General features: G+C 34.5%; 1 protein-coding gene across 3 annotated transcripts in view; it reads right to left on the reverse strand.

Annotated features, from left to right (window-relative positions):
* SLC38A9 (solute carrier family 38, member 9) overlaps positions 1-25,364 on the reverse strand; it is a 90,479-nt gene that overhangs the window by 39,962 nt on the left and 25,153 nt on the right. For all 3 annotated transcript variants that reach the window (XR_550509.1, XM_008573093.1, XM_008573094.1), the window contains exons 3-8: positions 15,262-15,394; positions 11,543-11,664; positions 11,343-11,406; positions 11,010-11,103; positions 8,359-8,529; positions 1,560-1,619 (exon numbers count right to left, since the gene is read on the reverse strand). Coding sequence is in view for 2 of the 3 variants with exons in the window: in XM_008573093.1 (XP_008571315.1) it covers positions 1,560-1,619; positions 8,359-8,529; positions 11,010-11,103; positions 11,343-11,406; positions 11,543-11,664; positions 15,262-15,394 (644 nt within the window). In the remaining variant the exon portion in view is untranslated. The remainder of the gene's footprint in view (positions 1-1,559; positions 1,620-8,358; positions 8,530-11,009; positions 11,104-11,342; positions 11,407-11,542; positions 11,665-15,261; positions 15,395-25,364) is intronic.

Genomic DNA, 25,364 nt, shown 5'->3' on the forward strand with positions numbered 1-25,364 from the left:
CTCTGCCACTTAATAGTTAGGTGTCCCTGGGCAAGTTAGCTTATCTTTGCCTTGGTTTCTTCATCTAGAAAGTGGAGTTAACAGTATCTACTTTATAGAATTACTGTAAAACATTTAGAACAGTGTCTGAACACAGTAAGTGTTCAATAAATGTCATTTGTAATTTTTTACATTAACTGAGATGGATTGTTTCATACTCTTATTATTTACACACTGTTCAAAACAAACATAAGAGGAATCAAGAAGTTTTGGGATCAACATAAGGTATCACTACGCAAAGTTAATTGACTTTGCTGCTGGTGCTCTCCAAATCATTAGTGTTAATTATCGTATTTATGACCTTAACGATGAACTGACTTGCTATTGGAGAAGAAATCTACTTATATATTAATAAGCTAGTTTTATCAGTTAATATCAGAATAGCAATAGTAAAATAATTTTCTCTTTTAAGAAAAGGATATTATCTAGTCCTTTGAAAATTCTGAGGCAATCAAAGGGGTGTGTGTGTGTGTCTACAGGAATAAAAGCTGATACTTCATTCACTCATTTTCTAGTCTTACCAAAAGACAGGTTAATCAGGATTAATTAAAGACCAAAGTAAGACAATAAAAAGCAAACATTGGAAGGTACGCTTCATGAGAGGAGGGACTTTTGTCTGTTCATTATTATATTCTAAGCCTACAACGGTTCCTGACATATAGGCTTAATACGTGTTGAATGAATTGTCCTTTTAGTGATCTATGTGTATCTCTATCAACATGACAACAATTTAGTATTCCTGAAACCTAAATGCATAAAAACTTTAGGTGATGTTCATGGTTAACAGTATAATTGTTAACAAGGTTACATTAGCTTTTATATTCTCAACCTGAGACTGCCATACTAGACTAAACCCATACGCCACAAGGTTTATTTTTAATAAATAAAGGAACCTTTTCTAAGACATTAGAATTTTTTTTGGAGCCACAGCTTCAATTTATTTTTCCATATTTACTCAGTAACCTCTGTTAATTATTAGGAAATTAATTATTTAATAGATTACACATTTGTTAGCCTATATATTAGAAACTAAAGTAATAAATCTCTAAAACTTATTTAAATTGAAAACTATACTTCTACATATCCAATATGATTCACACTGATATTGGTTCTTGAAAATATGTATTGATTATTTACATTTGTTAGCCTATATATTAGAAACTAAAGTAATAAATCTCTAAAACTTATTTAAATTGAGAACTATACTTCTACATATCCAATATGATTCACACTGATATTGGTTCTTGAAAATATGTATTGATTATTCACAGGCAAATTTGAATACCATAGATAAAACTGTGACTTGTATAATATTGCCTAGCTCACATCACCACAACCTTTTTTGGAGGTTTCTTTTTTTTTTTTTTTTTAACATTGATTAACAACAATTTAATAGTAGCACAGTTAACAGAATGATTTTGCACTGATCATATACCTAAAATAAGGTCATGGGTTCTACCATAAATACTTTTTGGAGCATGACAGGAATAAAGAAATGAACTAAATTCCAAACTACTTACCAGGGTTGCTATTATTGGTACTCAATACAGTGTCTGTGTCATTAACGTGATGAATAAAATCTAAAAATTAAGGAAAAAACAGAGTTTAACACTGAATGAAAGAAGCTAAATCTATCACCCTCTAAAGTCTTTCTTCACTAACAGGAAGGATAATGCCATTGGCTTCACAGCCCCACTGTGGAAAATTTTTACATGATTAAAGATTTTCAAAAAATCTACCTACAAGACTAAATTAATGGTAGTTAAAAGCCCCAGAATAAAAATGTGTACATTTCCCCCCATACTCACACTAATTTATGTAATTATAGTTACATCTTACATAGAATAAAGTTCTAAGGTGCACAAAAGGGGAAAACTGACATTCAGACACAACCAAACTTAACTGGAAATTCACTTAAAGTTTTAAGAAAGTACAGTACATGCTTTTATAGATCCAAGGCTGTAGTCATTGTTATGCTTATAAGAACCACTGATTTAGACTAAAGAAAGTAGCAAAGAAAAGCAGCATGTGTAATACGTGAGAATTCATATTATTTTATAGTGAATGAGAGAATGAATAGAGAATAGGTTTTCTTGCTAAACTAAGGGGTTTACTTTATTAGGTTTGATGTTAACCTTTTATAACCTCAGTAAGCATTAATAAATGTGTTTACTGTTATGAAACTTAAATGAGATGGTAAAAGATGCTGGTTTAGATTTAAAGGTCATAAAAGTTAAATATGAGTATCGTTTATCTTCACTGAATGCTTCTCAAGATAGAATAAAAGAAGCAATATGTGCTCTGGATTTTTACAGTATCTCCAAGGGTTACTAGTGTTTAAATTTAGAAGTTACGAATCTTTGTGTAATTTCTTCATGCCAAAGACTTATATAAGGCTAGAAAAACCTTGATACAAAGTGTTCTGTGTTGAATAGTGTCGCCCCACCCCCAAATTTATATCTACCAGGAACCTTAGAATGTGACCTTATTTGCAAATGGGGTCTTTGATATAATCAAATTAAGATGAGGTCATATTAGATTGCCATAGGCTCTAAAGCCAATGACCAGTGTTCTTATAGGAAAAGGAAAATTCGGACACAGATGCACAGAAGGAAGACAGCCATGTGAAGACAGAAGGATAAACTGGAGTGATACAGCTACTTGCCAAGGAATGCCAAGGATTACTGGCAAACAACAAAGGCTAGGAAAGGCAAGAAAGGATTCTTCCCTAGGGCCTTCAGAGGAAGAAGGTCTCTACAATTACGAAAGAAAAAAATATCTGTTGTTTTAAGATACCAGTTTATGGTAATTTGTCATAGCAGCCCTAGGAAACTAATATACCAAGGCTCAAGAACAGCATAAGAAAGAAAAATAATAGGCCAATATCTCTTATGAAAAGACGCAAAAGATCTCAGTAAAATATTAGCTCCCAACCCTCAAAAAAGCAAACTCAATCCAGTACAGAATTTAAAAAAATATATCACGACTAAGAAACTAATTTAAGTTTACCCAGATTATAAGAATAGTTTAAATGTTGCAAAATGTATTCATTTAATTCATCATGTTAAAAATTTAAAGGAGAAAAACCATGATTATCTCAAGAGATGTAGATGAAGTACTTGATAAAATTAAACAAATATTAATAAAAATGCTTAAGAGTTCTGGTATGATAAATGGGATCCACCAAACTTCATAATTAGCACACATAGGATGCCTTGTTTACAGGAAGATCTAAAGAGAAGCTTTGTGAGGCAACAACATAATAGTTATTAGCTAATAAGAATAAATATTTTTTATTAATGTCCTACTCTGAGATGACAAAACATTGCCAATTCAATTTTTGATTATACTACTACCATTGCTTATACCAAAGCCTATAAAATGACTTGCACTATGCATTTGCCCACAATTGAGAAAATAAATCTTTTCTGATATAAAAGCCAAAAAAAAAAAAAAATTGCTTAAGGAAACAATAGGTGGGAATATCTTTAAACCACTAAAGGGTACAACCAATATCTACCAACAAAAATAATACTTAATGGTTAAACATTAGAAGGGTTTTCTCAGGATGCCTACTAGTACTGCTTCTTTGCAACTTTATGCTTTAAAAAAAGATATACATATCTATACATATACATACACATGTAGGTATGTATCTGTGTGCACATATGTATATACATGTGTGTATATACATATGAACCATGAAAAAAATAACTAGGTAGAAAGAAGCTTTCTTTACTCACAGGTGATATAACTATCTAAATTGAAAATCCAAAGTACATCTACAAAATTATTAGAATTGGAAAGAGTTCAGCAAGTTTACTAGATTCAGCATAAATGCTCAAAAATTATGTTTCTTTATAATAGTAACAAATAATTTGAATATGTAATTAAAATATGTCATTACTTACTGGGGACATGGAAATGTTCTGTTTCTTGAAGAAGGCGTAGGTTATATGGATGTATCCATTTGTCAAAATTGTATTGCAAAGACGTGTATTTCAATGAATAAATTCTATCTTAAAAAGAGATTACTTGTATACATATAATAATAGTTGAATTGTGGTGGGAAATGGGTATAGCATGGATCATGCTTTCTCAATGGATGCAATCTTGCTCCCAAGGAGGAGAAAATTTATTCTTAGAGGGCAAAAAAACTTGGTCTTTTTACATACAAAATGTAGATATATGTGCAGTTCATAAACAGTTTTATACTATATGTGTGGAATTAAAATCTCATAAGGGAGGCAATTAGGAAAATAAAGTCTAAAAAGGTTCCTTAAGGGGGCAATAATTAAAAAACAGTTGAGAAACACTATTATAGGTGATTCAAGAATGGCAGAATGTTGATAACTCTTGAAGCTAGGTAAGAGGAACATGAGGGTTTCTTATACTGTTTGGTTTAGTGTGTATATGTTTGAAATTTTTTATAATAAAAAGTGTGGGTGTTTGTATATTAAATTAAAAATACACTTACAAAAAAATTTAAGGTACTGAGGGAAAAGTCTAAAAAAAGATATGTAAGAACTTTATCAAAAAGAATTTGAAAAACATTTAAAAACCTATAGAGAACTATGCCACGCTATGATCATGGATAGGAAAACTCAGTATCCTAATGATATCAATTTTCAATTTTCTCTACATCTATAAGTCCGATGCAATTCCAATCAAATCCTAAACTCTGTATCTTAATGACATCGATTCCACTACACTTACTGATCAATACAATTTCAGTCAAATTCTGATTGGAATTTTGGTAAGCTGATTCTAAAATGAAATGAGTTATGGACCATAATGGAAAAAAAGACTGAGTAATTAGAGAGTAGAATTTAAAAACTTCTGAATAATACAGCCACCATATACAAAGTGAAAACAAGCCACTAATTAGAAGATATGTGCAACACAATAATGGCTAAAATATTAGTATCCCAACTTTACAAAGAGTTCTTATAAATAAGTAAGAAAAAACCCAACAATCCAACAGAAAAATGTGCAAAGAACATGAATAAGCAATCTAATAGTCGACATAATTAAGATGTCTAATTTCACTCCCTATAAGAAATGCAAATTAAAACCACATCCTGAGTGGCAAAATTTAAGTCTTATAATACAAAACATAGATGAGAATATTGGCAGGAGTGTAACTAGTACAAGTATGATAAAGAACAATTTTCAGTTTCTAGTAAAGTTGAAAATGTGCATATCCTAAATTCCAGAAATTTTTTTTTACATACATAGCTTGGAGAAACTCTCCCACATGTACATAAGGAAACAGAAACAAGGATGTTTAACAAACCCTTGCCTATAACAGCAACTAACTGAAAAGAAATTAAATGTTTATCAACAAGAGAATGGATAAAGAATAGTATTCATAGCATTATGAAAGTGGCTAGATGTCACAACCATCATGCAGATGGTCCGCCAGCCACTAGAGTGCATCGGCACAAGGAGAGTCACCAGCAGAGACCAAAGAAAAGAAGAGGATGTCTCTCTCCACAAAGCCCATTCCAGAGTGACAGAAGAAGCATGTGCTCTATGATAATATTGGCGGACCTGAACACACCTCTCGGCATTGGACAGATCATCTAGGTGACAAATCAACAGAGTAACTGTTACTCTTTCAGAGGGAGAGAAGAAATCTAGGGCTATCAGTGGTGTGAGGGGCGGGAGATAGGGAGAGATTGGACAAGGGGCATAAAGAATAAGTACAATTTGTAACAATATACATACTAGTAATATTGATTTGATCAACATGTCAACATTGAATCCCAAAAATATGTATAACCAATTATGATTCAATTAAAAAAAAAACACAATGAGATATTGCTACACATCATGCTAGGATGGCTATCATAAAAAGGACAAGTAATAACAATTGTCAAATATGTGGGAGAAACTGGAACCTCATACACTGCTGATGGGACTGTAAAATGGCACAACCACTTTAGAAAACAGTCTGGCAGTTGCTTAAATGGTTAAATAGAGGGTTACCATATGATCCAGCAATTTCACTCCAAGTTATGAAATGAAAGGAAAGTGAAAACATATGTCCACACAAACACCCATGCAAAAATGTTCATAGCAGTATTATTCATAATAGGCAAAAAGCACAAACCCAAATGTCCATCAACTGATGAATGGATAAATAAAATGTGGTATATCCATACAATGGAATATTAGTCAGCAATAAAAAGAAATAAGTATTGGGCTGGCCCTGTGTCTCACTCGGGAGAGTGCGGCGCTGGTAGCGCCGAGGCCGCGGGTTCGGATCCTGTATAGGGATGGCTGGTGTGCTCACTGGCTGGGTGTGGTGCAGACCACACCACGCCAAGAGTTGCGATCCCCTTACCGGTCAGGAAAAAAAAAAAAAAAAGAAAGAAAGAAAGAAAGAAGTATTAATGCATGCTACAACATGGATGAAACTCAAAAACATTATTCCAAGTGAAAGACGCCAGTCGCACAGATTGCATATTGTATGATCCCATTTACATGAAATGTCCAGAATAGGCAAATCTAGAGAGACAAAGTACTTTGGTGATTGCCTAGGGATGGGAGGTTGGGAGTGGCGAAGGTGCAGGGAATGAGGGTAATGGTTAAAGGGTGTGGGATGCTATTTGGAAGTGATGAAAATGTTCTAAAATTGATTGTGGTCATTGTTGTCCAACTCTGTAAATATCCTAAAAGCCATTGTATTGTACACTATAAATGGGTGAATTATATGTAAATACATGAAGTACATATCTCAATAAAGCTGTTAAAAAAGTAGAAAAATAAATAATACAATAAAGTAGTTAAAATGAACTATGTGTATTAATAAAGATGAGAACAGAAAGCAAGTTGCAAAGGCATTTGTATAGATTAAAAACAATACTAGGGCCGGCCCGGTGGCGCACTGCTACAGTGCGCCGCTTGGGAGCGCGGCAGCGCTCCCGCCGAGGGTTCAGATCCCACACGCAGCCCGGCCGCTCACTGGCTGAGCGAGGTGCGGGTGCAACACCGAGGGTTGCGATCCCGTTGCCGGTCGCGGTCCGGTGCGGGCGCAACACTGAGGGTTGCGATCCGTTGCCGGTCATGAAAAAAAGACAAAAAGGGAAAAAAAAACAAAAACAAAAACAATACTATATGTTGCTCATATATTTATGTAGTAAAAATATGAAAACATTCATGGGAATGATAAACAAATTTAGGGAAGAAGGAAAATGAGATTGAGAAAGAGTATATATGGGGCTTCCATTCTATGTGTAATATTTTATTTAATAGGAATAGAGAACTAATGTAAATATAGTAAAATGTTAAGACACTAAAGCTCATTAGTGGGTATACAGTATCTATATCAGCTTCTGCATTTCTTTGTAGTTTGAAATATTTCATAATTTTTTATATAATAAAAATGCTTGGTAATAAATAATAATTAAAATGCTAATTTTATTGTTTAAAATAAAAATAGAATTTATCCCCTTCACTCAAAGGCTCTTAGGGAAATTAGCTGTTGTGATTATGTTAGAACTTATTTTAAAATTTGGTTTTCATGTAAATCCAGATGTTAAATATATAGGGTTTATTTAAATCCAGCAAAATGTATACTAAACTTTAGGTCTATCAGTCATCAGGGGAAAAAATTTGGAATCTTAAGCAATATAAAATAAATTTCTTCTATCCAACTTAAAAAATACAATAAAAAGTATTTGGTCTAAATTTCTAAGACTGTCTTCAGAATTCAGACAGCCAATTTGTACAGATTATAATTCTGTGGTATGTAAATAATATATTAATCACATAAATTCCATTATTCTACTGTTTCCTAACTTTCAATCCTAATGTGTTGAAAATAAGTGACTGAAACTTGTTTTCCCTAGAGTCTACACATCAAATTCCTTAGCAATAAACACCAATGACCTTTATAAACTTTTCTGTTACACTAAAACTCTGTGGTAAAGATTGAAGCAATGCTTAAAACATCTCCTGAGTTATAGAAATATTTCATATTAGAGATTTTGAAGGAATATTATTTATTCAAAAATCAATGCTTGATAACGAACGTACACATTATATTTGAGATCACAGGCACACACACACAAAACTGAATCAGGGTTATTTTCCAGAATTACATATAAGGGGACTCCAAAAAGTTCATGTAAAAACAGAATTAAAAGATAATGTGAATGCTTCCATGAACTTTTAAAAGTAACCTCATATTTATCCCAAGTCCTAGAATTTACTTTATTTATCCCAAGTCCTAGAATTTAAGGTTGGAACTAAAACATTACAGTAGTAATTGTATTTTGAGATAACTGTGTTAAAGCATATAAGTATACTTACTAAAAATAAACTTTCCAGTATTAAAAAGAAAATTAGACATCAGCACCCAATAAACTATCATTGCTCCAATGAGAGACACCAAGGAAAAAAGGAGACTAGACCACTGCCCAAAGGCGCCAAAATAATATCTGCAGACATCTGGATATTCCCATGTAGTGGTATCCAACAAAGCTAGAAAAAAATAAAAGAGAAAGAATAAAACTAGATGTTTTATATATTCCATATTCATAATTTGCATTCCCTGTACTGACTCAAAATATTTAGCAAAAGATTGAATATTTTATCCAAGTCCAAATTGAATTTTCATTGAAATGGCACTGAATTTATATATTTGACATTTTTATGATGCTAAATCTTCCTATCTAAGAACATGGTATGTTCTCCCACTTGTTCAGATCTTGTTCTTTGCCCGTAGATATAATTTTATATTTTTCTTCATGTTCCTAAGAGATTACTGCTATTGTGAATGAAATAATTTTTTCTACTTTGTAGTTCTACTTATTGATTCTTGAGCTTATATGCAGCTATTTTTTCAAATTTTCTTATTAATTCTAATACTACTAGTGACTCTTAGCATTTGTAATGTAATTACCTTTTTGCTGACAATAAAATTCTAAGTCTTTCCTAGTTTTTATGTTGATTATTTCATTTTCTTTATTTGCTTCATTTGGTAATATCTCCAAAAAACTCTGAATAATTATGAGCATTTCTGTGTTTTCTTGACTTCAATGGAAATGGCTTTAGCATTTTATCATTTTTGAAGGATGCTGGTACTAGTTTGGGGATAAATAGACTTTACTACATTTTAGTGCCTTTCACTTAGAATTTTAATCAGGAACAGGTGCTGAATCATATTAAATGCCTTTTTTGGTATCTATTGATATAATTAGGAATTCTTCCTTAATTGCTTAATGTAGTGAATTATGTTAGATTTCTTAGTAATGAAACATGCTTGCAATACTGGAATGAATCTTACTTTGTACATAGGACATTATTCTTTTGATATGCTATCTGGCAATGTTTTAAAAAGAAGTTTTACATCTAAATATTTTTTCTTTCTTGGTACTGTCAGGCTTTGTATGAGGAGTGTGTTGACTTTGTAAAATGAATCATGCAAGTTCATCTTCTTAAGTGGTGTGGAATAGTTTAAGTAACATGGGAGTTACCTGTTCTTATAGAGAGCACTCAGTGGACACTATGTTCTCATTTTAGGAGACCCTAAATTAGAGAAAATACACACTTACTGCATATGTTTAAAGAGGTCTTCCAAGTTCAGTGAAAATTTGCTTTAAAAACCAAAGGCTAAAATAAGCTCCTCTTCCCATTTAGGAACTAGAATGAATCTTCTCTCAAGACTTTTAAACAATACTCCAGTGACTAAGACTAGATTTGGTTAACATGAAGAAAGCTGCTTAATAGAAACAGAGAAGAAAATGGAGGCAAAGCCTGGCCTGTTGATTCATACTTGCTGAGATCCAGTGAAATAATGCATATCTATTTAGGTCCTAAACTACTTTAAAACAACCTAAAAAAGATGTTTTCCTGGTCCAGAATTTACAGAGATGAGTAGAGGTAATCTGTTCATACAACTTTAAGAATTCACTACAAAAGAATTGCTTACATTTTCATATTTTTCTAGTTAAACAGTCATCCCCCATTATCTGCAGTTTCACTTTCTCCAGTTTCAGTTACTCACGGTCAACCACAGTCTGAAAATATTACATGGAAAGTTCCAGAAAGAAATGACTCATAAGTTTTAAATTATGCCCCTGAGTGGCATGATAAAATCTCTTGCCATTCAGCTCCGTCCTGCCCAGGATGTGTATCATTCCTTTGTCCAGCATATACACTATCTTATGCCTGTTAGTCAGTCAGTAGCCATCTTGGTTATCAGATGACAATCGCAGTATCAGTATTGCAGTGTTCGCATTCAAGTTATTCTTATTTCACTTAATAATAATAGCCCTAAAGTGCAAGAGTAGTGATGCTTGCAATTTGGATATGCAAAGAGAAGCCATAAAGTGCATCCTTTAAGCGAAAAGGTAAAAGTTCTTGACTTAATAAGGAAAGAAAAAAATTTTATGTTGAGGTTGCTAAGATTTATAGTAAGAATGAATCTTTTATCTTTGAAATTGTGAGGAAGGAAAAAGAAATTCATGCATAGTACATATAAGTGTATCGTTGGTAACTTCCACTGTTTCAGGCATCCACTGGGAGTATTGAACTATATCCCCTGTGGATAATGGGAACTATTGCAATTCCTGCTTTTAGGAGATTCCAACATTTAGGTCTTTTGGTATGGATAGGTCAAAATGCAACACAATTAACTGATAAGAATCGGAATTCTCAATAAAGTTCTGGCAGAGAACTTATTTAAAAAATATGACTTTTAAAATTATTCTCATAAGAAATCTAACACCAAAGTGAATGCATTCTGCAAAGAACTCCCAGCCTTTCTGAATTTCAAAGGTAGCTACTAATGCATTAACAGATCAGTTCAGCTTGAAGCTATGAATTAGAGAGGTAAATCTTTCCGTACAAAGTAGACAGGTGGCACACATGTGGAATATACACATTAGTGATCTGCCTCAATGGGAAATACTTATTAATACCCATATCACTAATCTATTTTCACTGTGTCAAATTCTTACGTATCATAGTCCGTGATTTCACTACTCTGTAGCAGCAATAAAGTGTCAAAAGGCCCATCACCATGATGACACACATTCCAGTAGTAAGTCCAGCCTGTTTAAAAATAAAAGTATAGAATAACATATATCATCATGTAAGAATAAATTCATATACAACCACATTACGCTACTCTGAATAATCATGATATAAAAACTGACAACTCACAGAAAACTAAATATAATAATCTATTTTCTTAATGAATTTTATGTAGATTTATTAAAATTTCTATTATAAAACTTGAAATACAAAGATAAAAAAATTCAGGCAAAAAGTGTGCCAAAAAATTATATTACCTGTTTTATGCCCCAAGGAATACTTAGTATAGATGTTCCCATCATGGTATTCCAAATCATAAAACTGAAAATACAGAGTAATAGCAGTAAAAATATAAAGTTTGACTCCTCCTCTTTTAATTAAGACAGAAGTTAAGAATAATCAGTAATTTTCATTCACATAAAGTTTAAGTCATGCTCCAAAAAGTAGTTTTACTCACATAGTTACTAAACTGGTATTTTTACCACATCCTTCAGTGTAACTCTGAAGTTTATAAGCAGAACCCAATGGACTATACACATAGTACTCTTCTGGAGCTGGAACTACATGGTCTGGGGCAATCTGGTAAAAAAGAAATATAGAAAAATGTCAGAACCGGTTAATGTACAAAACAGGGTATTTTCTATACATTAGATTACCTGTCTGTAGAAACGTTTTTAAATATTATAAACAAATAAATAGTATGCATCCCTTATTAGTGAATTAAAAAATTATTTTTCAAATGTAGTGGAAGATCTAAAGGAGAGTTTAAAGACTATAAACATGATAAACTGTCCATCTGAAATGAGAATGAATTCCTAGAATACGCAACTGTCAAAATATTTTTTTCTTTATTTTCATGAGAAAAAAGGGAGAAGTGTCAGCAAAGACCAAGATTAAAGAAATCTAGATGGAGGAGACTCTGGCCTTAAGTGAGGGGAATTTCAAGAACTAAGTAGTCACTGAATTCCTATGTGAGGATGGTTTTAGAAAAGAGATATGTGGGAACTCAGACTATAAGAATTGAGGAATCAACAGAAGGTAAAAAAAAGGAACAATAAATATGGACTATTTTAAAAAATGCTTTGATAGCAGAAGAAAAAGTTTCGCTAAAGTGGCTTAAGGAAAAGGCAAACAATGATTTTTAAAGAGGGAAAAGATTAAAGTACATAAGCAAAAGGGAAGGAGCCAATTGAGAGAGACTGAAGACATAGCAGAGAAAGAATGATTGAATAGATACGTATCTTATACACATACCCCCACCCTGCCCACATACATTTCTTACTAATTCTACCTTCCTATTCTAGAAGGGAAAAAATACTGTTTACTGATGAAATTCTGACCATCTCTCTGCAGATAGTTCTTTGGGAATAGGTAGTCCTCAAAGGCATTGAAGCTGACTGGTATAAATAAACAATCTTTTATATTTTGTACCTACTATGCAAATCTACAACTTTGTGCTAGGTTGAGAAGTTCAATAGAAAAATAATATACAGTCTCCAACTTCAAGAAGTTTAAATTCCAGTCAGGGGACACACAAAGCCATTAGACAAGCTAGAAGACAGAATAAAAATTAACTGTTCACCTCTGTGATGTACCATGTCATGGGAATGACAAAATAATAATAATGGAGACTAGAATAGTTAGGGAAGACTTCAAGGAAGAGAGAAAACATTTGGCGTCAGTAGGAAGACAGGATATGGAATGGTACAAAAAGTCCTTCTCTTTTTATGCATGGATTGATGGTATCTTGCAGGCAAAGAATGTCTTGAATGCTATGCACGGTGTGGCTTTGGAAACAACTACTTCCTAGAGATACAAAGGCATACATGGAAATGAGTCTGCTGCCTTCTCTTTATTTGCAATCCTCTTGGATCTGTGTTCTGTTGTCTTCTACCATGAAGTAAAAAGAAAAAAGGACAGGACCATGTCTATAGCAGGTAGGAGAAAAACCACTATAGCTAGAAAAGCAAATCCAGAAAAGGTGAAAATTGAAAGTTATATTGGGCAGGATTAGAAAATAAGAAATGGGAAATTCTGAGGCGATACAGAAAAACTGGAGAATTGGATCCTAATCTGGCAGTGGTCTAGGGCAGGGCTTTTCAAACTTGAATGTTCTATGACTTATAGAGGGATCTTGTTAATTATGCAGATTTTGATTGAATAGGTCTGGGGTGAGGACTGAGATTCTGCATTTTTACTAAGCTCTCAGTGATATGATACTGCTCGCTTGTGCAGGCCACACTTTTTTTTTTTTTTTTTTTGTTTTTTTTTTTTTTCCGTGTCCGGCAACGGATCGCAACCCCCAGTGTTGCCCCTGTACCGGACCGGGGACCGGCAACGGGATTGCAACCCTCGGTGCTGCTCCCGCGCCTCGCTCAGCCAGTGAGCGGGAACCGGTCTGTACGTGGGATCCGAACCCTCGGGCGGGAGCGCCGCCGCGCTTCCCAAGCGGCGCACTTATCCAGTGCGCCACCGGGCCGGCCCTGCAGGCCACACTTTTATTAGCAAGGATCTAGGAGACATGGGCAGCCAAATAATTTTCTTCCCTTCCCAATTTTAGAAGAAAAATGTTAAAGTAAATTTGAAAAATTTCATAAATAAAAAGTTTTAACTCTGAACACCTGAGACCTGTGGTTTCATATTTGTTTTTCCCTCAAAAATCTTTTAGGAAAAATAATTTTGGGATTTTCAGGAAATGAGTGTGGATGGATAAACATTCATTAAAAATGGTTCGATTGCACTGTTAATTTTAGATCACTATTTACATACTTTGATTTACTAGAGTCATCTCACTGTCAGTTAACAAAAAGGATTCAACTTTGTGCACAGTGCTGGCTTAATATCCAAGAAAATAATGTACGTGCTGGCCTAGACTTGCCCAGCTGGTATCTCTGAAGTTTGCTTCCTTGACTAGAGCCTTTAGAAGGTCCAAACTGGACCTGAAGATACTGGATTACCTCTACTCCCCAAAAGATTTAGGGAATTCTGTTATAAAACTAAGACCTTACCACAACTACTGATGTAAAGGCCTGGGGGTGGGGAGTCAAAATTTTGGGGAAAAAATTATCCCACCCAGAACATCATGGAAGTCCCTACTTACGTCATACAAAAGGAGATCTTAATACTTATTTCATGTAGCTACCGTAGGAATTAAATGAGATACCTATGTTCAAGTGACACCCAGTCCTTGCTCCTTAGTAAACATCTAATGAATGTTAGTTTTTTTCTCCCTTTTTATTACTAATACTTATTTAAAAAATCATATTTTTCTCCCAGAATGTTCTCATTTTCTTAAAGCTTTCAAGTTTCTAAATATTTCATATGTGGTAATTTTTAAAACCAACAAACTACTTATATATTTTTGATCCTAAAATAATAATATAGATTTTAGAAGATCAACAAACTATGGCCGTTGGGCCAAATCTGGCCTATTTATAGCCCCTTCCTTAAGAATGGTTTTTACATTTTTAATGTCATAAGGCAAAATGAGGAAGAACATGCTATGTGACCTGCAAAGCCTAAAACATTTAGTATCTGGACCTTTGATCCCTGTTTTCAATTTATAAAAGGATAATGCTAAATAGGAAAATATTATATACATGTACATAAATATTTCAGTTTCCCATTCCTGTAGAAAATTTCTAAAAACATTTTTCCCTTGAAGCTTCAAACTTAAAAATTGAACAGACTAACCAGAGCCTGTTAATTACTTATGTTCTTAATCAATGACCTAAACTGCCACTTCAAAAGTAATTTATCATCCTCAGAGCTCTTGGGTTTAGGGATCAGCAGGCTATGGTCAACATGGAGAGATTATTTCAAACCTCTCTATCTCAGGCTAGATAAGAATGAATTGGCCTGAGGTGTACAGCATGTAATCAATGACCTAAACTGCCACTTCAAAAGTAATTTATCATCCTCAGAGCTCTTGGGTTTAGGATCAGCAGGCTATGGTCAACATGGAGAGATTATTTCAAACCTCTCTATCTCAGGCTAGATAAGAATGAATTGGCCTGAGGTGTACGGCATGTTATAATTACTATTTTTGACTTTGCATGATGCTGTCCTTGGAATATGGCCAGCAAAAAGTTCAACCACTGGGAGTTGCCCTGGTTTATGTTGTTCACTGTTCATTTCTACTCAACTTTAGACAATCAGTAATGCTTTGCTCCTTACCAGTGCTTTGTCTGCAGGAGTGGTGAGCCGGTTGTAGTAATGAATCCTCTTGTTCATGGCAGAAGCATGGTCACTAACCCTCTGAATGACATCATTCACTGTGACGATGTTTGTGGGCTCTATATAGAAAGGCCTAAAGAAGGGAATATACACTTGACAAAAAGTGTTCTGCCAAAAATTCTGGAAACCAGCCATTGAAGAAAATAACTTCTTGTCCTCCATTAGAAATGGCATGCACAAAAGCAAGGCATTCACTTCTCACTTTTGATGGGAAACAAAAATGTCACAAAAGGAGTATTATTCCATCCAAAGAATAAAGGTTTTGTCTCATAATACTTTTAATTTAAACACATTTTTTTAACTTTAAGGAATTTAGCAACAGATGAGATATAACACAAAGAGCTTAAATCAGTGTTTAAAAGAAATATAGCAGCTGTCAGTTTCCAACAATGAAACTTTGACAGAAATAGCTTTAAATAGTCTCTCAAAAAAGCTTTTGGCACTAAATCAGAGAAATTACAGATAAAAATATCCCTCTACTGAAAAGTCTCTGCTCCTTCCTTATGTAACAATGTTACTTACTATGTTAAACAGAATTCCTATTTCTTGGTTCATGTATTAACAATAGTGATTTCAACCATCTCTCTTGTAAGACTTATCTAATGTAGAATCACACGGAACATCAGGATACTTGACATATTTTGCCTCATTCTATTTTTCTTAGATTTTAGTAACATACCCTATTATTTATGTGTATGCTTCCTTCCCATGACTGTGTCCCAATCAATTGCAGATTCTGGTTTTAATCGTCCTTTTCAGTCATCACCCCCTTCAGTCCCTTTCTGAAGCTCCCTCATTTGCTTTCTAAGTGTCCAGTAATATACTATCCAAAATGGAAAGACCAGGCACAGACGCATGAAAGGATTGCATTCCTCTGCTGATTCTCAGACCCCTACAAGTCATAAGTGCCCCAAACTGTATATAATTTGCCATTTCAGATTATACACAGATCCAAATGATGAAGGAAAAATTCCAGGGGATTTATCATTGGTTCCATATATCTGCTCTACATTTACAGTTCTGAAAGAAAGCTTAAAATTTATTAAGGTATGGTAATCATTTCCAGAGACATTGTTAATCTAATTTTGTGGGAATCCCTGAAAAACCAAGTGACTGAAAATCTAATTCCTGCTATTTTTCCAACTGTGATATTTGAGAAATGGTAATATAGATGTTAAATTTAGTCTTGTCTGTGTAGTTAGCACACAGAATCTTTGAATCTTTTATTATTTACTTTCCACCACAGCACCTAAATGTGGTGGGTACTATCTAGTTCAAGTCAATGAATATGTAAGTGAGCACCAACTAGAGCAAATACGTGGCTATAGAGATCAACATATCACATATACTAAGTGCTATGGTTTGAATGTTTCCCCAAAGTTCATGTATTGGAAACTTAATCACCAATCCAACAGTGTTGAAAGGCAGGACCTCTAAGAGGTGATTTGGTCGTGAGGGTTTCCCTTATAAATGGATTAATGGCATTATCTCAAGAGTGGGTTAGTTATTTTGAGAGTGGGCTCCTGATAAAAGGATGAGTTCAATCCACTCCCCGCACCTCGCTCTCTTGCCCTTCTACCATCCACCATGGAATGATGCAGCAAGAAGGCCCTTGCCAGAGGTGGCCTCCTCAATCTTGGACTTGCCAGCCTCCAGATTTGTAAGAAATAAGTCTCTGTTCTTCTAAATTACCCAGTCTCAGGCATTCTGCTATAGCAGCACAAAAAGGACCAAGACAGAAAATTGGTTCTGAGAAGTGGGGGTGTTACTATAATAAATACCTGAAAATGTGGGAGCAGTTTAGGAACTGGGTAATGAGTAGAGTCTGGAAGAATTTGGAGAAGCAGTCTAGAAAAAGCCTCGATTGCTAGAAATGGAGCATTGAGGTGATTCTGGAGAGGGCTGAGAAAAAAGGAGCTGTAAGTTACTTAAGAGCTTAGAGATTACTTAAGTGGTCGTAATTAGAATGTTGGTAGAAATAAGGACAGTAAAAGCCATTCTGATGAGGTCACAGATGAAAATGAGGGAAAAGGTATTGGAAACTGACGTAAAGACATCTTTATTATACAGTTGCAAAGCACGTGGTGGAATTGTATCCATGTCATAGGACTTTGTGGAAGACAGAACTTAAGAGTGATGAACTAGGATATCTGGCAGAAATATCTAAACAGCAAAGCATTTGAGTGCTACATGGCTTCTTTTGGCTTATGGCAAAAATGAAAAAGAGAGATGATTTAAAGACAAAATTTATAATTAAAAGGGAAGCAGAATGGAAAGACTTGGAAAACTCTAAGCCTGGCCATATAAAGCTGGCCAAGTGACCATTTGCTAAAGAGATTAATATGGACAGAAAGAAACCAGGTTCTAGTCATCAAACCAATGGGAGAACGACCCTGAAGGCATTTCAGAGATCTTCAAAACAAGTCAGGACCTTGAGGGCAAAGTTTCCAGAGGGGTGTCTGTGGGACATTCAGCATTTGCTGCCCTGCGCCACCTTGAGAGTCTGCTCCTGAATTCTAGCACAACACCCCTTGGATTCCCCATCTGTGTGACTCAAAGTGGGTCCAGGTGTGGCTTGACCTGCTGCTGCTCTAGAAGGTATAAGCTGTAAACCTCGGTGGTATCCATGTGGTGCAAATCCTGTAGGTGCACAGAATGCAAGAGGTGTGGGGTCATGGCAGCCTCTACCTAGATGTCAAAGGATGTCATGACAGCTTGGAGTCTCTTGCTAAAGCAGAGACTTGTAGCAGAAGCAGAGCCACTACAGAGAGTCCCCACTAAGGCAATGCCCAGCAGAGCTGCAGGAGCAAGGCCACTGTAGAGAGTCCCTACTAGGGCAATGCCTAGTGGAGTCAGGGGAGTGAGGCAGTCCCCAAGACCTAGAATTGTAGGGCCACCATCACACAACTCTAGCCTAAGAAAGCTGCAGGCATGAGACTCAAACCAATGAGAGCTGCTGGGTGGATTGAGCCCAGCAAATCCATAGGGGTGGGGCTGCCTGAGGCCTTGGGGGCCCAACCCGAGCCCCAGTGTGCCCAGGATGGCAGACATGGAGTCAGAGATTATTCTTCAGCTTTAAGATTTAACATTGTTTTCCTGAGTGGGTTTTGGACTTACATGGGGCTTGTTATTCCTTTTTTCTTGCCTATTCCCCCTTTTTGGAGTGGGAATGTCTATCCTATGACTGTCTCACCATTGTATTTTGAAAGTAGATAACTCATTCAACTTCACAGGCTTACAGCTGGAGGAGAATTTGCCTCAGGATCAATTGTGCCTTGAGTCTCACCCATATCTGATTCAGATGGAACCCTGGACTTTTGAGCTGGTGCTGAAACGAGTTAAGTCTTTGGGGCTAGTGGGATGGAATAAGTATATTTTGCAGGTAAAGATATAAATTTTGGGTGCCAGGGGCAAAATTCTATGGTTCGAATGTGTCCCCCAAAGTTCATGTGTTATAAACTTAATCCCCAATGCAGTGTTGAGAGGCGGAACCTTTAGGAGGTGCTTAGGTGAATATTTTTCAGAATAAATGAATGTTATTACGTTGGGAGTGGATCAGTTATCTTGGAAGTGGATTCCTGATAAAAAGATGAGTTTGCCCCCCACTCCCACGCCTTTGCATATGTGCTCTCTTGCGCTCCCACCTTCCACCATGGGATGATGCAGCAAGAAGGCCCATGCCAGATGTGGGTTCCTTGACCACAGACTTCCTAGCCTTGAGAACTATAAGAAATAAATCTCTATTCTTTATAAATTACCCAATCTCAGGTACTCTGTTTATAGCAGCACAAAATGGACTAAGACACTAAGCATGTAATTTTTAAATTAATTAAGTGGTGGCAGTAAATTTCAAGGGTATATAATGAAAACGAACAGGTCAAAAGCTGAATAAACAATCGCTACTTATAAATTTGGTACCCTAATATAATTACCAATTATCCCAAAGCATTCTGATGTCCTATATATTTTACGTCTCTACTATGACACTCAGTAGTACTAAAAAGCAATGTAGAAATATTAATATCTGGAAGACGGTTTAATCATACCTGGGGTCACACTCTATAGGGCATTCTCTTCTTGCCTTTGAAGAACGATGCTCCACAAAATTCAGGAAAGAATTACAGCTTCAACACTAACATAAGGCAGAGATTGAAGCTAATCATGGATTACTAAAAGCGACTGATAAGTATGATACTGAAAGAAAGAAATGCAGATGTTCTGCTTCTAGCCTTTTACTCTGAAAATTCAATGGTATTAATATCAAACACTAAGTTGCTTTGAAAGCCTGCTGAAAAGCAGTTCAGGAAGTGCTAAATTTCTTGGCTCCTAGCCTCTTACAGAAGTGTTAACTATACCAGTTTAGTTGGCTTGGGTAGTCTGAGAGCAGAATGACTCTGAAAGTTTTTCTTTTCCAACAGTTTTCATCGAGATGCTGAGTGCCTGTTCAAACAAATATTTTGGAATGGTTTCAAAACAGATTCTCTTTTAAAATAAACTCAGTATATTTAACTGAATTATCAGAAAAATATGCTTAAAGCTTCAGTTGAGAGAAAAAAATATAAATCATTTCTAAATTAAAGTTTAGTTGGATCTGAAAATACTTTTAAAATTAAATAATACTATACAGAGAAAAATATTCAAAATAAAAGGCATTTGAAACTTGGGCTTTTTTCTTTTGAACGCAGTTTCATACGACTACTCCCTATCAATGTTATTTCTCATTTGAAATGTAGTTCAACTGTACCACATTGAAAATAAAGAAGTTATGTCTGTGTCATCTTATAAATATTTATGGTCATGCCATGGAAAAATTTTAATATTAAGCAAAATTTACAAAATATTTTAAGATGTGACTCAAACCTCATGTTTTGATGTCATACACTTGTAAACAGAGAAACCTTATTCCTACCTAATGCCTATTCTATGTTCTACTCTTTAAATTCCTTAAAAATTCCTGGCTTTTAAATCTGTCTCCACCCTTCTACTGATGAGTTATGCTTCTCTGAAGTTTAATAACAATTCCATGACTTTTAATAAGGTTTATTCTCAACATGAGGTGCAAATCCAGGTAAAACTGAATTCAAGCTGGCTGCTTAGCTCAGTTGGTTAGTATGGTACTGATAACATCAAGGTCTGGGGTTTGATCCCTACACCAGCCAGCAAAAACCAAACCAAATCAAACCAAAAACTGAATTCAGTATTAAGTGATACACAGACAATAAGACTATTATAAAACATAGGGAAACGATAATACAAAAGTCAGGATAGCGGTCACCGCTAGGGAAGTGAAGTACACACAGGGAACTCCTGGAGTGCTGCTGTTTCTTGATCTTGATGTTGGCTGGATGGATGCTGGCTTTATTATTTCTTAAATTGTACACATATAATGCACTTTTCTGTACATGTGATATATCATATGATAAAAAGCTTTAAAAATAGATTTTAAATGAACACATTCTTTCAAAATTTAGCAATGACATCGAGCACAAAAAATCTTTTGTACTATACAGAAATTTATTATCTTGCAGCAAAATACCTTAAAGAACTGTCAAGCTTAAATAATTACCTATTTTTCTTCTACAAGAAAGACAACTATTCCAAATTTGCCGACCTCTTCTATGATGACACATGGCTGTCAACAGTATGCAGCATAAATACACAACAGATATTAAAAACAAAAAAAAATCCCACATACTTAATCTATGTCCTTTGAAAGTAAAGATAATGTTTTGACAGTGACTGCGAAAGTAATTGCTTTTTAAAAAACTTATATTATACAAAGAACATTCTGATAAGGATGTTTAGAAATGTTTCCACTGTTACATGATTTTATTGCTGAAAATGATGTCTGTCACTAAAAAAAACCCATATGTGCAATTTCATACACATGGATTCAAAACTGTCTGACATTTAAAACTTCCAAATGAAGAATTTAAATGGTCTTTGATCTATTAATAAACATAACAAAAAAATCAAAGAAATAATTGTAATACTGCAGCAAATGTCACTAGTAGTATCTTGGTATTCACTTCATGTAGTACAAGTATTAGTACTAATATTTTAATCAAAAAGTGTTCATACAAAATGTTTAAAAATCAGTGAAATTAAATATTAACATATTTAATGTGGAAATTCATAAACATTATAAAGTATTAAATAAAATGTTAATTTATAAAAACACAAGCATTAAACAGTTATAATTCTAATATAAAGTATTCAACATGACTGTATCCAATGCTTCTTTCCCCTTTGTATCCTCCTGCCCAGTGTGCCTTCCAAACTGACACCTCTGAAGCAATCAGTCTAGAAAGACTTCAGGACCCTTCCTGAAGTGTTCAGTGCCCCTCCATTAGAGGTTTTGGACCAGAATGCAAGCTCCTCTAATCTGGCCAGAAGCTACTACGGTGGTAGCAGTTTTGATTTCTCCCCCTAAAAACCTGGGAGGGATGGTTCTGTCTATTAACTCCTTCCCGTGCCCCAGCAGATATTTGCCACCTTCTGAGGGCTCCCTCTAATTACTTTCTTTTTCTTCACTGTGTGTGGGTAATTGCTGGAACTGAGTGGTAAAATAGAGTTAGGAGGTTGTCAGGAATAAAAAGGAGGCAGAAAAGTGGAAAAGAGGAGAGGAAAGGTTGGGTGATAGACTGGAGAGAGAACCAAAAAAGGTGAACAAAATTCCTGGCTGTTTCCAAACTAACAATATTAAACCAACAAAAACACTAGTATTTTGAACTTTAAAAATAGAATGGAATACCAGAATATACAAACTAGCACTATAATCACGAAATGTAACAACTGAGTGATATCATGGAGGATGAAAATTTACCAGGCAAATTTTAACAAACACTTCCACATAATTGTTGAACGAGACAGAAATGAACTTCAGATCAGTTTGAATTACTATATGCCTAAATGTTATGATTTAAAAAAATAATAAAGCATATTGAATTGTTATTGATAATATAAAGTGAAAACAAAAGTTCTACTGTACTGTTAATAAAAATTAATGTTAATTTTATCAAGATTATACCTTTTATAAAATTTAAAATTTCTATTATGTATTTTATAGAGTACATAATATATAAGTTCAGAAGTATATGTACATAGTTTGCTAATGAATACGTGCATGAGTGTATTTGCACATGTACATATGCAGTCCCATTTTTAAAATTGTTTATTATTTTTTAACCAATAAGAGTGGTATGAGGAAAAAGGTTTGGAAAAAAGCAAATGTTAATAAACACTTGGCTGAAGGTTATGGGTTCCCTATATTAGAATTCTAAGCTGTTACTTAGTTGTGAGTAAACATCTTCATCAACAACATATGAGGAACTTGATCTGAAATAATTCTCAGACCCATATATCTTAATTAAACTCAGATCCTGCTAAGAATAAATTTCAAAATTCTTTTCAATGCAATTCATACTTTCAAATGTTGGTTTTGAAAAATTCAATATTATTGTTTTAATTTTACTGTGCTAAAGACAAATAATCTCTTCTTTTATGGCTACAAAATGATCAGTAACAGAAATACAAGGTTTTGGTTTTGTTTCATTTTGGTTTTACTTAGCATTTGAATAAGGTTTAAAGAATTATATAAACACCAGGAACACTTCAACCAAGATGTCAGAAGCTCCTGAAGTAAATACCAACAAAACAGTTCAGTTTTTTCCTAGCTTAATGTAAATAGTAATACCACCCCAACTCCACTTGATCTTCTATCTAGAAAGAGCAATTCTAAAGGGGACATAGTGAGTGACATTCCACAAAGAAAATTAGGAATGTGGGAAAAATTTCCAAGAGGGCATAGTTCTCCAAGCAACTCCTCCTTTTATCCATTTTGTGAAAATGCCAAAACAAATCACAAATTGTCTCGATTTACTTAAGTGCAATAAATTAAGAGAAGTATTATTAACTCAATATTTTGAAATAAAGCGCCTGTCTTAATTCTAAATAAAGGGTAGGTTTCAGCCTGCAGTGCCATGCCAATTATTACTCTCCTTCTTACATAAATCTACCAAAAGAATTTCTGGAAAAGAAATAAAATTTCCAGTTTCATAACCATAATTTTTCCCCATGGAAGAAAAAAAACTGGGGAATAAGAAAAATGCTAGGCCAGCATTTTAACTAAAATTTCCTTTCCTTAAAAACTAGAAAGACAATGAAAGAAGGTAAAGAATTCAGTAAATATATATATTGAAATAAATCTTATTTTTAATATATACATGGGATTCATCAAATAAACACTAAAATTGCTTTCCTTGTTATCTTAATTAAATTATTTAGAAATTGAAAACACAAAAAACAAAGCACATCTACTCTTTAAACAGATCACCAAAGATGCTTTTCTTATTCCTTTCCAATAACTTAATGCTATGCTTTGAATGTGTCCCCTCCAAAATTCAGGTGTTGCTAATGTGACAGTATTAACAGGTGGGGCTTTTAAGGTAATTAGGCCATGCGGGTTCCTCTCTTGTTAAGGGATTAAGGCCTTTATAAAAGAGGCTTCTTGCAGCAATTGGCTAGCTTGCTCTTCAGCTTTTCTGCCATATCAGGATACAGCAAGAACGCTCTCACCAGACCAAATGCTGGTGCCTTGATCTTGGACTTCCTAGCCTACAGAACTGTGAGAAATAAATTTCTGTTCTTTATAAATCACCCAGTCTCAGATATTCTGCTAAAGCAGCACAAAACAGACTAAGACACTTAACACATTGAGCCCAGGAAATCTCTGTCATGGCTCTCAAGAAAGGCAGATAGACTAAGAACTTCTGCTTTACTACTAGAAAGACACTAGCAACCAATGGTCTACATAAACTGCTCATTCAGGTGATGATGGCTATATTTTCAACACAGATGGCAAACATTGTAGCAGCCTGACCAGAATCTATTGCTAGATGCATAGCATGTTATTCAGCAAACCAATGCCAGAATAATATAATAGACTGACAACGGCAAAAGAGTCCAGCGTGAAAGCTGCCCTGCAAACAAGCTCTTATCAATTAAAATGTAAGAGATATTTTAGAAGAAAAAGAAAATAAGCAGTGCTACAAAAGTTATGTTGAAATTGGAACTTTCACATATTGCTGGTGGGAGTATAAGTTGGCACAACCTTGTGTTTATGCCCTCTATTCTAATAATTATACTTTTGAGACTCTATTAGAACAAAATCAAAATATGACATAAAAATCATGTAGAAAGCTGCTAATCACAGCATTATTTAAAATAACTGAAATAGCAAACAGCTTAATATTCAAACATATCATTAAATTATATACCATTTCAAAAACATATTTGTTTATGATGATGTTTAAAAAGAATTTCTAATATAGAAAAATGCTTATAACTTTTTTTTTATTTCAAAGACTCTTAAGGACAATTTTTTTTCCACTTCATACTTATTTTTTATTGGTGAGAATGTTTAAAACCTACTCTCTTAGCAATTTTCAAATGTACACTGTATTAACTATAGTCCCCATGTTGTGTAACAGATCTCCAGAACTTATTTCTTCTGCATAACTAAAACTTTTACTCTTTTGCCAACTTCTCCCCATCCACCACCCCATTCCCAGCTCCTGGTAACCACCATTCTTACTCTGTTTCTGTGAACTAATTTTTTAAGATTCCACAGGTAAGTGAGATTATGTGGTATTTGGTTTTCTGTGCCTGGCTTATATCACTTAGCATAATGTCCTCCAGTTTCATCCCTGTTGTCACAAATGAAAGAATTTCTTTCTTTCTGAAGGCTGAATAGTATTCCAGTGTGTATAGATACAACATTTTCTTCATCCATTCATCCACTGACAAATGCTTAGGTTGCTTTCATATTCTGGATGTTGTGAATAATGCTGCAGTGAACACAGAAGTGCAGACATCTCTTTTACATACTGATTTCATTTCCTTTAGCTGCATTCTCGGTACAGGGATTGCTGGATCATATGGTAGTTCTATTTTTAGTTTTTTAAGGGACCTCCATACTGTTTTCCATAATGGCTGTACTAATATACATTCCTACCAACAGTGTACAGGAGTTTCCCTTTTCT

This window comes from Galeopterus variegatus, unplaced genomic scaffold (genome assembly GCF_000696425.1).
Source record: "Galeopterus variegatus unplaced genomic scaffold, G_variegatus-3.0.2 Scaffold875, whole genome shotgun sequence".
Classification (NCBI taxonomy): Eukaryota; Metazoa; Chordata; class Mammalia; order Dermoptera; family Cynocephalidae; genus Galeopterus; species Galeopterus variegatus.